The sequence below is a fragment of the Sturnira hondurensis genome, unplaced genomic scaffold (genome assembly GCF_014824575.4).
Source record: "Sturnira hondurensis isolate 20B ecotype Veracruz unplaced genomic scaffold, ASM1482457v3 Scaffold0023456, whole genome shotgun sequence".
Lineage (NCBI taxonomy): Eukaryota > Metazoa > Chordata > Mammalia > Chiroptera > Phyllostomidae > Sturnira > Sturnira hondurensis.
The window spans coordinates 912,819-930,834 of NW_028096087.1; the positions used below are offsets into that span (position 1 = coordinate 912,819).

The following is an 18,016-nucleotide window of genomic DNA, read 5'->3' on the forward strand; positions in this document are numbered from 1 at the left end:
AAAAAAGGAAGCCCCAGAAAGAATACTAAATGAAATAGAGGCAAGTCAACTATCAGATATAGAGTTCCAAGCAATGATTATCAGGAAGCAGAATGAGCTCACAATGAATTACCAGAAACTACAGGGAAACTACAATGAACTCACTGCAAACTACATCAACATGAAAAATAAAAAGGAAACTATCAACAACGGCCAAGAGGAAATGAAGAATACAATTTCTAAACCGAACAACACAGTATAAGTAATCGAAAGCAGCATTGATAAAGCAAAAGATCACATCAGTGAGCTGGAGGACAAAGTAGAAAAAAACACCCAGAAAAAGCAAGAAAAAAAAGAGGTTTAGAAAAAATGAAGAGAAATTGAGAGAAATGCAAGATAATAAGAAATGTAATAATATCTGTGTAATAAGGATACAAGAAGGAGAAGAAGAAGAGCAAGGGACAAAAAACCTGTTTGAAAAAGTAACTTCCCTAATTTTACAAAAGAAAAAGTAAAACAAATCCAGAAAACACAGACAGTACCAATCAAGAGGAACCCAAAGAGGCCCATTTCAAGACACATCACATTTAAAATGGAAAAATTCCAAGACAAAGAGAAAATATTAACGGCAGCATGGGAGAAACAGGAAGTAAGATACAAGGGAGCCGTGATAAGGTTAGCAACTGAATTCTCAATGGAAACGCCCCAAGCCAGAAGAGAATGGCAAGAAATACTCCAAGTAATGAGAACCAGAGGCCTGCAACCAAGGCTACTTTACCCAGCAAGACACTCAATCAAGATAGAAGGTCAAATAAGGAGCTTCCCAAGACAAAAGAAGTCTAAAAGAATACAGCTCCTACAAACCAGCTCTGCAAGAGATGCTAAAGGGACTGCTTTAAGGAAAGGAAGAATAAGAAAGAGAGAGAGGAATGTAGGTACAAAAATGGCAATGAATAATTATCTATCATAATAACCTTAAAAGTAAATGGATTAAAAGTTCCAATAAAAAATGTAGAATAGCTGATTGATAACAAACTATGACCCATATATATGCTGCCTACCAGAGACCCACCTCAGAACAAAAGAACTACACAGACTGGAAGTGAAGGGCTGAAAAAAATCTTCCAACCAAATGAATGTAAAAAAAAGCCAGGGTAATAATACTCATATCAGACAAAATAGACTTGAAAAGAGAGGGCCATAAAGACAGACCAAGAAGGTCACTTCATAATACTCAAGGGAAGAATCCACCAACAAGAAGACAACAAACATATATGCACCCAACATAGGAGCACCCAAATATATTAAGAAAATCTTAGAGGACCACAAGAAAGATATTGACAGCAACACAATTATAGTAGGGGATTTTAACATCCCACTGTCGAAAATGGACAAATCTTCCAAACAAAATATCAACAAAGATATTGTGGCATTGAACAATGCCCTAGATGAAATGGGTTTAATGATATATAGAGAGACCTTCATCCCAAAGAAGCTAACTACACATTCTTCTCAAATGCACATGGAACATTTTCAAAGACAGACCACATGATAGGACATATAACAAGCCTCAACAAATTCAAGAAAATTGAAATCATATCAAGTATTTTCTCTGATCACAAGGGACTGAAACAAGAAACCAACCCCACCTCAACCCCCCAAAAAACCCAAACACTAAACATCATAGAGATTGAATACCATGCTATTGAACCATGAGTGGGTCAAGAATGAAATTAGGGAAGAAATGAACAAGTTTCTGGAAACAAATGAAAATAAACTCAGAACAACCCAAAACTTATGGGACAAAGTGAAGGCAGTCCTAAGAGTGAAGTTCATCGGAATAAAGGCCTACCAAAAAAAGATAGAAACATTTAAAACAAACAACCTAACCCTATGTCTACAAGAATTCAAACAACAAGAAAGACAGCCCAGAGGAAGTAGAAGGAAGGAAATAACCAAGATCAGAGCAGAATTAAATGACACAGAGACTAAAAGCACAATTCTAAGGATCAATGAATCCAGGAGCTGGTTCTTTGAAAAGATAAACAAAATTGACAAGCCTTTAAGCAGGCTCCTCAAGAAAAAAAACAAAGAGGACCCAAATAAACAAAATCAGAAATGAAGAAGGAGAGATTACAACTGATACCACAGAGATAAAGGGATTGTAAGAAATTACTATGAAGAACTGTATGCCAAGAAATTTGAAAATCTAGGTGAAATGGACAAATTTCTAGAAAAATATAATCTCCCAAAACTGAATGAAGAAGAAGCAGAAAGCCTGAACAGACCAATAACAGCAGATGAAATTGAAACAGTAATCAAAAAACTCCCATCACACAAAAGCCCTGGACCAGATGGTTTCACAGGAGAATTCTACAAAGCATTTAAGAAAGAGTTACTAAACCTTATTCTTCACAGACTATTACAAAAAATCCGAAATGATAGAAAACTCCCAAACTCTTTTTATGAAGCCAGCATCATCCTAATTCCAAAGCCAGATATGGACACAACAAAGAAACAAAACTTCAAGCCAATATCGTTGATGAACATCGCTTAAATCCTAAACAAAATATTGGCAAATCACATCCAATAACACATTATAAAGATCATACACCATGACCAAGTGGGATTCATCCCAGGGATGCAAGGATGGTACAATATTCACAAGCCAATAAATGTAATACATCACATAAACAAAAGCAAAAACAAAAACCACATGATCATATCGATAGATGTGAAAAAAGCATTTGATAAGGTACAGCAGCCATTTATGATAAAAACACTCAACAAAGTGGGAATAGAGAGAGCATTCCACAACATAATAAAGGCCATATATAAGACACCTACAGCTAACATCATACTCAATGGGCAAAAACTAACATTTTTTCTGCTAAGATCAAGAACAAGATGAGGTTGTCCACTTTCACCATTTCTATCCAACATAGTATTGGAAGTTTTAGCCATAGTGATCAGACAAGAAAAGGAAATAAAAGGTATCCAAATTGGAAAGGAGGAAACAAACTCACTGTTTGCAGATGACATGGTAATGTATATCAAAAATCCTATAGACTCTACCCCAAAACTGTTTGACCTAATAAATAAATTTGGCAAAACAGTAGGATACAAAGTCTATATCCAGAAATCAAAGGCATTTTTGTACACCAACAATGAAACAGCAGAAGCAGAAATAAAAAAATAAATCCCACTGGATATAGTAAAAACAAAAATAAAATACCTACGAATAAACCTACCCAGAGAGGTAAAAGACCTGTACTCAGAAAACTATACCACATTAAAGAAAGAAATCGAGGAAGACACAAACAAATGGAAACATATACCGTGCTAACGGATCAGAAGAATTAACATTATCAAAATGTCCATGCTACCCAAAGCAATTTACAGATTCAATGCAATACCTATTAAAGTACCAATGGCATATTTCACAGACATAGAACAAACACTTCAAAAATCTATATTGAACCATAAACAACCCTGAATAGCAGCTGCAATTTTGAGAAAGAAGAGCAAAGTAGGAGGGATCACAATACCTAATACCAAACTGTATTACAAGGCACTGTAATCTAAAGAGCCTGGTAGTGGCATAAAAACAGGCACATAAACCAATGGAACAGAACAAAGAGCCCAGAAATAAACCCAAGTCTCTACAGTGAATTAATATTTAACAAAGGGGGCAGCAACATAAAATGGAGTAAAATATAGCCTCTTCAACAAATGGTGTTGGGAGAACTAGACAGCTACATGCAAAAAAAAGAAACTCGAGCACTAACTTACACTATACACACACACAAAAAAATTCAAGGTGGATAAAAGATTTAAATATAAGTCGTGACACCATTAAAGTCCTAGAGGAGAACTTAGGCAGGAAAATCTCAGATATTTCATGCAGCAACATTATCACTGACATGTCCTGTAGAGCAAGGGACATAAAGGAAAGAGTAAACAAATGGGATCTCACCAAAGTTAAAAGTTTCTGCATGGCTGAAGAAAACAGTATTATAAGAAAAAGAGAATAATAAAGTGTATGGGAAAACATATTTGCCAATGATACTTTAGACAAGGTTTTGATCTCCAAAATACATAAAGAACTCACATAATTCCACTCTAAGACAAGCAACCCAGTTAAAAAAATGGGCAAAGGACTTGGAACAGACACTTCTCCAAAGAGGACATACAGAGGATCCAGAGACAAATGAGAAGATGCTCAGACTTGCTAGCTATCAGAGAGATACAAATTAAAACCACAATGAGTTACCACTTCACACCGGTTAGAATGGCCATCATAAACAAAGAAACAAATAAGTGTTTGAGAGGTTCTGGAGAAAAGGGAGCCCAAGTACACTGTTGGTTGAATTGCGGAGTGCTACCACCACTATGGAAAACAGTATGGAATTTTGTCAGAAAACTAAAAATGGATCTGCCTTTTGATCCAACAATTCCACTGCTAGGATTATATCCTAAGAACCCTGAAACACCCACCCAAAAGAACAATTTACAATAGCCAAGTGCTGGAAGCAACCTAGGTACTCATCAGTAAAATGAATGGATCAAAAACCTATGGTTCATTTACACATAGGTTTATCCTAGCTTTTGTGATAGCACGGATGGAACTGGAGAGCATTATGCTAAGTGAAATAAACCAGGTGATGATAGACAAATACCATGTGATCTCACCTTTAACAGGAACCTAATCAACAAAACAAACAAGCAAGCAAAATATAACCAAAGACTCTGAAATAGAGAACAGGCTGACAGTGACCAGAGGGAAGAGGGGAGGGAATTTCAGGGGAAAAGGGGAAAGGGTTTACAGGAACTAGTATAGAGGATGCATGGACAAAAACAAGGGGGGGAGGTTTGGAAAATGGAGGGAGGTGGGAGGACTAAGGGGGTGGGATGAGAGTAAAAGGCAGAAACTGTACTTGAACAACAAATAAAATAAAATAATAAAAAAAGAAATAAAAAATAAATCAACTGAAATAATAGAAAAAAAAGAAAAAATAGTGAAAGAAAACTTCCATAATTTGTTGAAAAAAATAAGACATACAAGTCCAGGAAGGACAGTGTCCCAAACAAGATGGAGGCAGAGAGCCTCACTCCAAGACATATCATAATTAAAATGCCAAAAGTTAAAGATAAAAAGAGCATCTTAAAAGTATCAAGAGAAAAGAAATTAATTACCTACAGGGGAGTTCCCATAAGATTGTCAGCTGATTTTTCAAAAGAAACTTTGCAGGCTAGAAGGTATTGGCAACAAATATTCTAAGTCATGAAAAGCAGGGACCTACAGCCAAGATTGCTCTACCCAGCAAAGCTATCATTTAGAATTGAAAGGCAGATAAAGAGCTTCCCAGACAAGAAAAAACTAAAGTAGTTCATCATCACCAATACCTTATTATATGAAATGTTAAAGGGACTTACTTAAGAAAAATAAAAAGATAAAAACTATGAACAATAAAATGGCAAAATACATATCTACCAACAAGTCAATCTAAAAAATAAACTAAGCAAACTAGAAGAATAGAGACAAAATCATTGATATGGAGAGTGTTTTGATGGTTGCCAGGTTCGAGGGGGATGTGGGGGAATTGCTGAAGAGGTGAGAGGATTAAGAATTACAAATACATAGTTAAAGAACAGCCATGGGTATATATAAAGTATAGGAAATGGAGTAGCCAAAGAACTTATACGAATGACCCATGGACACGAAGAATGATTGAAGGATTGCCCGAAAGAGCAGGGATGGATGGCTGGAGTGGGGCAAAGGGTGAAATCAGGACAACTGTAATAGCATAATGAATAAAATATAATTTAAAAAAACTTTAAGAAGAAACATAATCATATCTGATTTGCAAAAACTCTCTTCAACTAACAGCAGCACAGGCACAGTACTAAAGGGATGTCAAAGGACAGTTCAGATGCTGCTATAGTGACTCAAGTAAGAAATTATGAGCTTGAACAAAAGGTGGCAGCAAAGGAAATAGAAAAGAGTAGTCAGATTCAAGGGGTATTTAAGAGGTAAAAATTAACACACCATTGATCACCTGAAGAGAATTGTATGCTGCCTTAAAAAAAAAAGAGAGAGCCCTGATATGTGGCATCTGCTAATTTCCATGGTGTCAAGACTGCCATAACAGCTATTTCAACCTCCCAACATAATGTCACTAAATTTGGAACAGGGAAGAAATGTGCACAATAGTTTCCACAAGCTACTGTGAGTCAGCTTCAGCACTCAAGGCCTTGCAGGGCCCAGGCAGGAGGTTAACTGCAGTTACTGTATTCTGTTTGGGACACATGAAATTAGAGGAACCTACAGCTTTCATTATAAAGACATCCAGCAGGCAGTTGAGTCAATGGTTTTTGAACACTGTAGATAAATATCTGGCTGGACATTAGAGTTGGCATGGAAGTCGCAAGAAACTCTGCAGACCCAAAAGATAAGAGAGTAAGACAAAGAACCCTAGAAAATACTAATATTAAAGGCAAGAATGGAAAAAGGTTGATTAACATATCTGAGAAAGACCTTAAAGGAAAGGAGTTCTTGGGACCAATTCCCAAACAATGAATTCTCTAGTTATCAAATCACCAAAGAATTAACTCATTAACGTTATCTCATTTACCTGTTTTAAAACTACTTCTTTAATTATTTATAAAGCAATTTACCTGCCTGAAGATAAGAAGCCAAAAGAGGAGGAACAGGTAAATGGCAGCAAGCCCCATGAGCAACCAAGAGCTAACGAAAGCAAAAGGTCTTCAAGGCAACCTCACCACAAACCATTCACAGAATGGTGGTGGTGTGAAGAGAAGGTTCCCATGGATGACTGACTGGAAAGAGAAAAGGTAAAAAAACTTTCACTGAACAGGAGTAGAGAGGAACACCTCAGGGAGAGGGTATTGATTATTTTTCTGTGTTTTACCTGTGAGACTCCATTAGGTTTACATGCTAACACTGAAGGAGAAATTGAAACAATAAACAGAAGGGCCAGAGGAACTGATACCTTGTGTTCCAGAAGAAAAAGGAATTATGGAAATCTGCAGTAGAAGTGAAAGGGAAAGATGTGTGCTTCCCTAACTACTTCTAGAGCAATCCTTCTGTTAGTCCAGACAGTTGCTGAATTTTCTTCTACCATGATCACCAAGGTATGTGTAATCTTAGAGGTTCTACTGCAATTCCATGTAAATCTAGTTAGAAACCTTTCAGAATGTTGTTAGTCTGTACCCTGAATTCACTGGAAGCAAAACCAAACCCAGAAGTATGCCAATATGGAAACTTGTTTTCACAGCACTATCACTAAGTGCAAAAAATTTTTTTGATTCTCATTTTTCATTGTCCCTAACCCTCATCCCCACCATTACCTTCCTTCCCTGGCAATATTCTACCCCTCTTCCAATGGCGTCCCACTTCACTAGGCCAAGAAAAAAAATGTTTTGTTTTTACCCAATACATTGAAAACTTCACAAGTATTTAAAGTCTACAATGGTTTATTCTTATTCTTGGAAACACTGATTTTTTAAAATAAAGGCGCCTAATTTGCTCAATGGTCTGGTTAATTAAAGATCACCAATATTATATCAGCATGTCAAAATTGCTACTTAATCATTATTGAGGAGCTGTCAGTTCTTATCAGGAACTTACTTGATATGTCTTAAATATGTTAAATTAGTTTCTAATCAACTCAGGGTCTTCTCTAAATTAGAGTTTAGCAATCTGCCAGGAGTCAGGCATTGACTCACATAGGACTCTAGCACTGTAATATAACGTCCTGGTTACAACATCACTATTTAACAAACACTTTTCCTGCTACTCTTTTCTATGGGAATCCAAATGAGAAGGTTTATGTCCCCTGTACTACATAAGTTTTATCTCATCTTTTTAGCCAAGGGCCAGGGAACAGTGAGATAAGCTGGTACTGGAAAGAAAAAAAAAATACCAGAAGAAATTTCACACACACCTGGGGCAAAAACATATTTTGCTGTCTTTTACATTCTAGCTAAAAAAACAAACAAACCCAAATACTTCTGATCTTCAGAGGATTTATGCACGTACCAATTCTTAAAGAAAAATTTCTGACTCTCAGGATAGAAACTACCGATACAGAACACACAATGGCTGACTGGCAAAATGAGGATAGTTGCTCTAATAGAAAAGTCTAAAAATAAAACAGTCTAAAAATAAAAGACAGAAACCCCAAGAAAACCACCAAACACTATATCTGCAGGTCACTTCAGGGGATTCTATTTTTACCTTGAGAATCACATCTAGTTTCTAGACTTAGGCTAGTTTCCAACATGGGCCTTCTTTTTTTAAAGAAGCAAAACAAACAAAGACAAACTTAAATTTGTAACCTACCGTCCGTCTGAGATTTACTGAGGAATATTGTGCTGGCCCGAGGATGGTCTGAAGGATTGAATTCCATGTTCAAATCTTTAAAAAAGAAAAAGAAAACACATGAACATCCATCTGATAACTAAGGGAGGCTGAGATTAATTTTTAGTTTTTCAACCTTAAATTGGTAGTACATTCAAATATCATGGTAAAATCCAACAGTTACTGTGTTTATAGAGTCTTAAGTTCAATTGAGAACACTGTTATTTAGAAATTTGAGAAAGTCATACACTAAAATTAAGACACTTGGCTAGAGATCTATTACACTGAAATTCCATTTTCTTTTTAAAGTCTGCTCTGCACCCGGGATACTACAAAATAGCAGGACAAAGTTATAACATGCAATTAGAGAGTTCTCTGCTACAACCAACTCATCAAAACTCTAAAGTTAATCGAGTGGTATTTCTTTGTTTAAGGTGCTTTAAAAAAATCCCATCCTTAAGCTGCATTAGTACCCCTATGCTCTGCTTCATTAAGAATGTTATTTTGTGAAAAAGCAAAACTTATCCTTTAGAGCAAAGGCTGCAAAGTAGCCATTCATGGGCACAATCTGGGCCATGGATGTGTTTTGTTTGATACATATGTTGTTCTTTTTCCCATTGGAGGCAATGTATAGTAATGTTTACACTTAAAATATATACCACAAAGAAAAAATTCCCTATTTCCAGCTTCTCCTGAGAAGTTAGATCATTTGGCAGTGTGGGTCACAATCTACTGGAATACTGCCAGCCCCTGAAGCTGGGGCCCTGAGGTTCCAATCCCCAGTAATCACCTCTCTCATTTCCCTGATACTCACTGGGTGCCGCTCCTCACTTTTGGACATTGCTACCCCTATGGGCATTTGGTTTTATAATTGCTGCCTTAGAACAATTTCCAAGGGCCTCTAGAGGCTTGTCAGTAAGTTATATAACAATTTGGAATTTCATAATAGAAGACTTTCTCCAGTTAAAAAAAAATGATTCCATAAGGGAAAGAATCAGTAAGGAAACAAAAAAAAAATAGGAGAGCGGGAAAACAGACCAAAATTACTGAAAGGTCAAAATGATCTTAACATCAGCTTCCAGCATCAGAATGAAAACTATTTTGAGTTCAATTATTTCAATAATTTTGTATAGAAACACCCAAGGAAAGGAAAAACAAGGATGGTCATATATATACAAGAGGCAACACCTAAACACTTATCCACAGAGACTTATCCTCAACAAGCCTTTGCAGTAAGGCAATTTTTCCTACATCAGCCAATGCCTTGCTATACTATAGCTCCTGGCCTCCTACTGGGTGCTTGATTAAAGATACAGCTATTAAGTCTTAAATGTGATTTCAATTATCTGGTGCTTCTTCTGTGACAACTATTAAAACTATATATAGTATAGTACAGTCTCAGAGTTAAAGGCACTGTGTTTTCACAGAAGGAGAAAGATAAGCAAAAAGGAAATTTTTCAAATTTGCCTCAATTTGAACTAGATAAGATTAGGCCAGAAATTTCCTGATGAAAATGAGTCTATTGAGAAGGTTTCCTGCTCAACAAGGATTTTGTAATAAAATATTTAAATAATAAACATACTAATAAGTTATTTTTTTTTGCAGAGGGAGAATTTGGGCACATAAAAAATGAAAGCATTTATGTGATTCTAACTTGATGGATGTAGTTAACTTCTAAAAGTCTTAGCTCATCATTCTCATAGAAAAGCACCAATGAAACCAATGTGCATGCAGTGCTTCCTGCAGTGGGGCAGGAGGGTGGGGAATATCAAGAACTCATTCCACTAGCCTCAGACAATGTCAGCACCCCAAATTCTTACTTTGTTTCCTTCATACCCAATTCACAATCATGTACTAGATCAGTTGCTTTTCTGTGTGTAGCCAAAATAACACAAGAGGGTTATTTCTTTGGGAATTGAGACCTGATTTTAAATTCAAGAAAGTCCTGAGGGGCAATCCCTGAACTCCCTGGAGACTAGGATTTTGTGTAGACTTTTCACAAGTCCTAGAAATTGCTAAGAATGGGGGACTTTACAAACTTGGAGGGCTTCCAATAAAGAGATATTTGTTATAGTAAGTAGCTATGCCACCATTTAAAAATCATGTGAAAAATATTTTACGTGGAAATAGAAAACATGTCATTAGGTGAAGAAAGCAGCATGACATCATTCTACAGTAAAAATATGCATAGGCGTACAAAATATATTAAAAGAATGTACACTAATGTTTGGTTACCTTTAACAACTGCACTTTTCTTTTTTTTTTTTTGCTTTTCTGTGTTTTCTAAGTTTTCTGCATTGAGCATATTTTTATTGGTTTACTTTTTTACCTCTTATAATTTAAAACATGTATTTTTAAAAACAACTTGTGAAAAATTATTTCTGCTCTTATTATGCTCTAGGTGGCTAGACTGTTATTTCTTCAGCACATGCCGGTGCTCCCAAAAGACACTACAGAGGTCTCTTGTTGCTGTTGGGCCCTCTTCCAGAAGTCAGGAAGATGACACACAGCTTCCAACACTGTCCACCTGCTGTAAGAACTCACAAAGCAAAGTGATTGATTGGCACAGAGGACCCTGAGTGGAGGAGTCCTCATACTGCCAGCAGGTACTATGTTTTTACTGCACATGCTTCCTGGTCTAAATGGGGCCATGGGGAAAAGGTAAGATACTGCTTGTTATTCTGTGCAGAGCCCAGTAGCAGGAAGCATGTTTCACACTCTTCCTGTCAAGGGTGACATGAAGATTTGCATTTACCTTTATGATCAAGTTATAACTCTAGGTCTGATTCTAATGCTCACTGTGTCACTGTTGGTTTCCTAAGTGGCTGACAGGCCAGCCGTCATTTCTACTCAGTTCAGAGCCACAGAGCAAGTCATGAAGAGATCAGAGGATGCTTCAAGATTAGAGTTTGACATGATACTCACAGATGAGGTGAGGGAGACTGACAGGTATCTAGCTGGCTAGTAACAGAATGGGATCAGAACTCTGGTCTCCAGTTAGAGTTCCACAGTCCAGAGCTTTTCCCATAGTCCCTACTAGGCCAGACCTTGCCTCAGATCCCAAATGCCCTAGAAGGACTGGAGCCTGAGATAAGAGGAAGACAAAGGCTGATACAGAGGAAAATCCAGATTCCTGTCAGTTCACATAACCTTTTTTAGGTTCTCAATGGAATTTAAATTTTGGAATTTAGATTTTGGATGAGATTACCAGGAAGTTTCTACACAAAGAAAAATCAAGGAAATCTCTGTTTCTGGTCATAAGAGTATGCAGGAATGCTGAGGGAAATTAAGCTTATCAGCAAATCTTTATTTGAAAGCATGCCCAAATGGTTATACAGGTTAGGGGGCAAAATCCAGGAGCAGCCAGGACATTTCTTAGAAAAAAGCATTCAATACCACACTGGTTTGCATTTTTTTCAATCCTAACCCAGATTTATATTTCAAAACTATACAGTATAAAGTAATAAAACTCTACTCCAGGGACAAGCCAATGGACTAACTTTCACTTTGTACAGGGCATGTCTTAAGGACAGATTTCTCTGAGCAACCCTACATATGAAGGTGGCTGAACTGAAGAAAAACTCAGCTGATCTAGTACTGATTTAAATATCAGAATGGCAGAGAACAAAGGTATGAAGAATTGCCAGGTGTTTCCTACAAATCAAGTTTAAGAGAGCAACCCCAGATCTTGAGAAGAAATGTTAATTACAAAATGTGCTTTGGCAAAGGAACTCCAATTTTTCCAGGAACAAAAAAATGGGAAAAGGCATTCTCACAAGCCAAACAAAATAAACTTGACATACCAAGCTTAAAGTATAAAGTCAAGTGTAACCAAAAAGCTACATTTAGCTATAGAGGAGAAAATCCCCACCCTGCAGAGAGTCAGGAAAAATGATGCCCCAAATGCAATACAATACGGGACACAACTGGAAGAGTGCAGTGGTCTCACATTGGTTCAGTGATGTTCCTGATTGGCAAGAAATAAAAGGAAGAAATTCATGAAATATTAAGCTCAAAATTAGAAATCACAGATGAAATAACTTCATTGCTAAAGAATGCTAACAACTCTGCTAAAGTCAGTTCTGACAGTATTCTACATATATTAACATCACAATTTAAACACTAATTATTAACATAATCCTCCTTCAAACCACTACCATGTTACATATTCCACAACAGTCCTCCAAGCCCCTCTGGGAAATTCACCGTTCCACCCCTCCTCTTAAGACCTGCCTTCACAGAGCACATACAGCTTTGACTTTTCTCACCCACCTCCAGCAACCTCTTGCAACACCTGATATACTAACTTATCCAGAAAAATAATTTATAAGACTTAAATACTGGGCTGCCCAAAAAGTCTGTTTAGATTTTTCAGTAAAATAAAAGACACATTTTTCATTTTCCCCAATAACGTTACTGACTTGGATATTTTGAGTATGTCAGCTATCTCCCATTTGGTAGAATGTTGACCATTCTTAATTAATGTCTCAAATTGATCACCATTAACTTCAAATGGTCTACAGGATTGTGGATCATTGTCCAGCCAAACAAAGTTTTTGGCCAACTCAATATTTACTTGGTTGGATGCATTTAGGTGTCATTTTAGCAGAGACCACCTCCCTTACTGAAAAGAATGAAGCCCCACTGTAGTATTTCTATCCCCAAGAAAAGACTCGCAAAGATGAGTTTACTGTGACACTACACTGTACACGGGGCCAACAGCTCTACAGCAAGTAAGGTCAGCATCTGGTCAACTGCTGAGAGGGGCACAAAGAAGGGTGAAATACAGTTCATTCTCACAACCTTACAATTTAGTCAGTGAGACCAGATGAAGCACTTGATATTATCAGAGCACAGGACCAGCTAGTGAATAATAAAGAACAAAATAGTTTACCAAATCGTAAGTGATAGAAAACAGTGAGAGTACTTAAAACAAAATAAAGCAAAGCACTGGACTCTTTCCCAGAGTCACAGATTTATGCTCTTTTTTTTTTCCTTGCAAGACTATTCAATGAATTCAGTTAAATTGAACAAATATGCATTGAGTCTCCACTACATGCCATCTTTATGTTTAATCCTGTTGATGTCAAAAGATCACTCTGGTGACCTGGCTAGGTAGTTTAATTGGTTGGAGTATCATTCCTTACTCCAAAAGGTTTGAACCCAGGTAAGGACATATACCTAGGTTGCAGTTTCAATCCTGGTTGGGATACATAGAGGAGGCAACCTATTGATGTTTCTCTCTTCCTGCCCCCTTCTCTATAAATCAATAAATATATATTCAGGTGAGGATTTTTTTTTAAAAGATCACTTTGGAGTAGTACTTTACCTTCCTATTTATCTACATGAACTATTCCATGCTCCTACAAATGTGCTCTTGATTTCTAAATGGCTATAGTCAATTAATGGTGAGACAAAACATGTATTTAGATGACTTAAAAATGCATGGTTATTTCTATTTCATATTTGCCTTCAAAATTAAAATATAATGGGGTAAATTAGCATTTTATAAGATATTGTATGAATACTAAGGGGGCTGGCAAAGCCAGTTCACCCTGCAATGGTTTTCATACATGCAGCAATCAACTGCTGCAATTGATTGATTTGATTCAGCAATTTGATTCAGCAATCAATCAATGAGCTTCTTCTGGGTGCCAGGTGCTGTTGAGTTCCATATAGTGAGGCTAATGAAAAAAAAGATCAAATTTATGTTCTAAGTTGTAAGTGTGGCAATCAGAAGATGGTGTGATCAGATAGGTGGGAGTGGAACCCACTTCCCCCTGTGCACAGGTGGTACACCTAACCCATTTTCTGAGGAACAGACTGAACAGCCAACAGTATCCCAGCATATATGAAGGTTGGAGGCCAAAAATTGTAGAGGACATTAAAAAATCAGACAGTAAGGAGATTGCTTTGGGACGATAAGACCCATGGGACCAGCACAGGGACCAGGGTGGCTGCAACCCCAAGCCAAGCACCTGCTGGGCCTGCCACAGGATTCTTGGAAGAGAGCCAGGTCAACGGCTGTCTCCCCTGCCAAACAGGGAGGTTTGAACAGCACCAGGATGGACCTGGATGCTTAAAGTCGCTGGGAAGAATAAAGAAGAAATGGCACAGGGGTGGTGTGTACCCACTGAGACTGTGGACACCAGCTGGATCATTACCAGTGAAACTGAGGAACCAGTTCACGCCTGGAGAAGGGAGAGGAGTTGGGTCGTGAGGGACCCTGACTGGATAGTCTCCAGTCTGGCTGTAAAGTTGGGCTGTGACAAAGGTCCAGCACTTGTTTGGAGCTGCAACTTGAACGTTTAGAGGAAAAAAAGGCGGGGAGGAGGGTCTGTCTTTGGCTGTTTAGGGAGTTCTCCCACGGGCCGCCCCCGCCTCCCCAACTGTGCCCCCTTCACAGCCTCTGTCCCAGGCCCACCCTGCTGCCACAGTCACAGCTTCACAGCTGCCCTTGCCAGCCCAGCGGAAGATGCCCGCCCATACCCACAGCCCCAGCAGTGAGCATCTGACACTGCTGCCCCAAGGCTGCGCCACAGCAGCAGAAGCTGCAAACCCAGGACCACTGCTCTGGCAGCACATGCCCACTACCACCACCACCAAGAGGCGCGGGCCAGCCTAGCCATCCCGAAGCTTCACACCAGCCCCCACCTCCTCTGAAGCTGAGGCTGCACGCCCACGACTGCCACCCAGCTGAGGGCGTGTACCACCGCCTCCCTAGAGGCATGCCCCCTCTCCAGTCGCCACCTCGGCTGTATCCCTGACTCCCAATGCCACAGCAGCGGAGGCTGCGCGCCCATACGGCCAACTACTGCAGCCCAAGCTGCCCGCATCCACACCCACCAACTGCACCAAGGTGGTCCCTCACCAGCGTTGCTCCCCGCTGATCGGGGCCCAGAATTTGGAGACTGCCTCCGCTGGGTCCGCGCGTGTAAATAAAGGAACCACTTTGCTTCCTCCAGTGTTCAGCCTGAGTTCTTCCAATTACAAAGAGATTCTTTTTTTTTTTTTGGCTTCTTTTCTTTTTTTTCCCCAATTTTTTATTTAATTATTTTTCAAGTACAGTTTTCTGTCCATTACTCCCTTCCCATCCCACCCCCATCCTTCCCCCTCCCTCCCATTTCCACCCTTCTCAGTTGTTGTCCATGTATCCTTTATATAGGTTCCTCTAAATCCCTCCCTTATTTCCCCTGAGATTCCCTCCCCTCTCCCCTCTGGTCACTGTCAGCCTGTTCTCTATTTCAGTGTCTTTGGTTATATTTTGCTTGCTTGTTTGTTTTGTTGTTTAGCTTCCTCAATATCGCTAGCTATTAGAGAGATGCAAATTAAAACTACAATGAGATACCACTTTACACCGGTGAGAATGGCTATCATAAACAAAGCAATAAACAACAAATGTTGGGGAGGGTGTGGGGAAAAGGGGACTCTGGTCCACTGTTGGTGGGATTGCAGACTGGTACAACCACTATGGAAAACAGAATGGAATTTTCTCAGAAAACTAAAATTGGACTTGCCTTTTGACCCAGCAATTCCACTGCTGGGATTGTATCCTAAGAACCCTAAAACACCAATCCCAAAGAACCTATGCACCCCAATGTTCATAGCAGCACAATTTACAATAGCCAAGAGTTGGAAGCAATCTAGGTGCCCGTCAGTAAATGAATGGATCAAAAAACTATGGTACATATACACAATGGAATTTTATGCTGCAGAAAGAAAGAAGGAGCTCCTACCTTTTGCAACAACATGGATGGAACTGGAAAGCATTATGCTGAGTGAAATAAGCCAGGTGTTGAAGGATAAATACCATATGATCTCACCTCTAACAGGAAGCTATACAAAGAGATTCTACAAGTTCCTAGCATCTAGGGCAGCAAAGAGCGAGAAGGTGGTATGTGAGTTGCCCTTAATTGGTGTACTTAAAGGACAGCACAACTAGTGGACTGAAGCATAGGCCTGGAGCGCGCAGCGGGGGGGGGGGGGGCGGGGGNGGCGGGGGGGGGGGGGCACTGGAGGCCCTGTAGCATACTGAGGAACTGGGCTGGAGGCTAGGCAACTGTGAAAAGTTCAGACCTGGCCCCCATCCCAGCAAAACCACAGGAAGGGAGAAAATGAAACCCAACCCACCTCAGCCTGCTGCAGCCAGAAAGACCTGCAGAACTCCCTTGGAAGGAGTCTTTTCTTTTTCCTTTCCCTCCCTCCCTCCCTCCCTTCCTTCCTTCCTTCCTTCCTTTCTTCTTTCCTTTCTTTTTCTTTCTTTCCTTCCTCCCTCCCTTCCTTCCTCCTCTCCACCAACACCACAACAAGTGTCTGAGACAAGACCTGGAGCTGTGTGTGAAAGGACCAGAGTCAGAACCAAAGAGAGATTATCCCAACAACTGAGAAATTGAGATAAATTTCACTCTGCTATTCCAGACAACTTGCAAGTTATTGTTTATTTATATTATTTTTCATTATTTTACTTCTTTTATTAGTATTTTTTAATTTCTCTTTTTTTTGTTTAGTTTCCATATTGTTGGTTTAATTACATTGTGTGATTGATTTTCCTGGCCTCTCTTTCATAGTGTATTTTTAATTCTCCTTCTATCATTTCACTTGTGATCCAATAGCACACTACTCTAGGTAGTATACTTACTATTCTTGTTACTCAGACCACATATATTCTGTCATAAGACTCTTGTTCCAGTACTATTGAAAATAATTGTTGTTACATACAATAGTAAATAATACACAGCACTCACATTTTCACTGTGTTCTAGAAATTAATGATTATTGTGGTCAACTCTATTCTCTCACACACCACACCTATTTTCTATCCTTTACTCTCACTATATCTTATAATGTGACCTCCCACAAACTCACAGTTTTCTTGGTCCATCTCAAAATCCTTCCCCCCTCTAACAAGAGTTTTGTCATTCTTCAGACTTTTAAAAACATGGCTAGTTGGGTGAAATATCACGGATACCACTATACATATCCGAAGGATCTACCATCTCTTCTCTACAGGTTGGTACTTTAAATCCCATAGAATACACTCCCACTGTCTTAATCCACTTTGCCTTCCCCCTCCAACTGATCACATAAAAGTGTAGGTGGGAGCTGTGAACACCACTATATCTGCTGCAAGACAGATCCACCAACAAAGGAACCACCAACAGATAACAACAGAAGAAGGTGAAGAATGAGTGGAAGCTACACTAACCTCCACTTGGAACCGATCTGGAATTACAACAAGACGTTGGAGAAATTATGCAGAACAAACAACTGAACAACAGCAAGAAAGAAACTTCAGAACCATGGACAGACAGAAGGACCAGTTTCAACACAACCTTTCTGTACACACACAACAGCATACAAGATGTGGTGGGCAGAGTGACCCTCAGTTAACAAGCTAAAGGGAAGGACCCACCAAAGAAAAACCCAACAACAATCAATACCAAAGTACATCCAGAGAGACAACATAAGAAACAGCCCCAAAGCAGCAAATTCGGGAGATCAAGAAGATTGCACCACTAAATCTCACAGATCTCCTACCATAGAAATTCACACCATAAACACAGGGAGACAGAACAGATAAATTCAAGAAGCAGAGCCTAACAAGAAGAGTCTCACAAACAATGGGAAAACAAAGAAACAATCCCCAAATGAAAG

The 18,016-nt window shown here is 39.0% G+C and overlaps 1 protein-coding gene across 3 annotated transcripts in view; it reads right to left on the reverse strand.

The window, feature by feature from the left end:
- CCNY (cyclin Y) overlaps positions 1 to 18,016 on the reverse strand; it is a 302,795-nt gene that overhangs the window by 107,356 nt on the left and 177,423 nt on the right. For all 3 annotated transcript variants that reach the window (XM_037037808.1, XM_037037807.1, XM_037037809.1), the window contains one exon: positions 8,345 to 8,419. In XM_037037808.1, the coding sequence (XP_036893703.1) occupies positions 8,345 to 8,419 (75 nt within the window). The remainder of the gene's footprint in view (positions 1 to 8,344; positions 8,420 to 18,016) is intronic.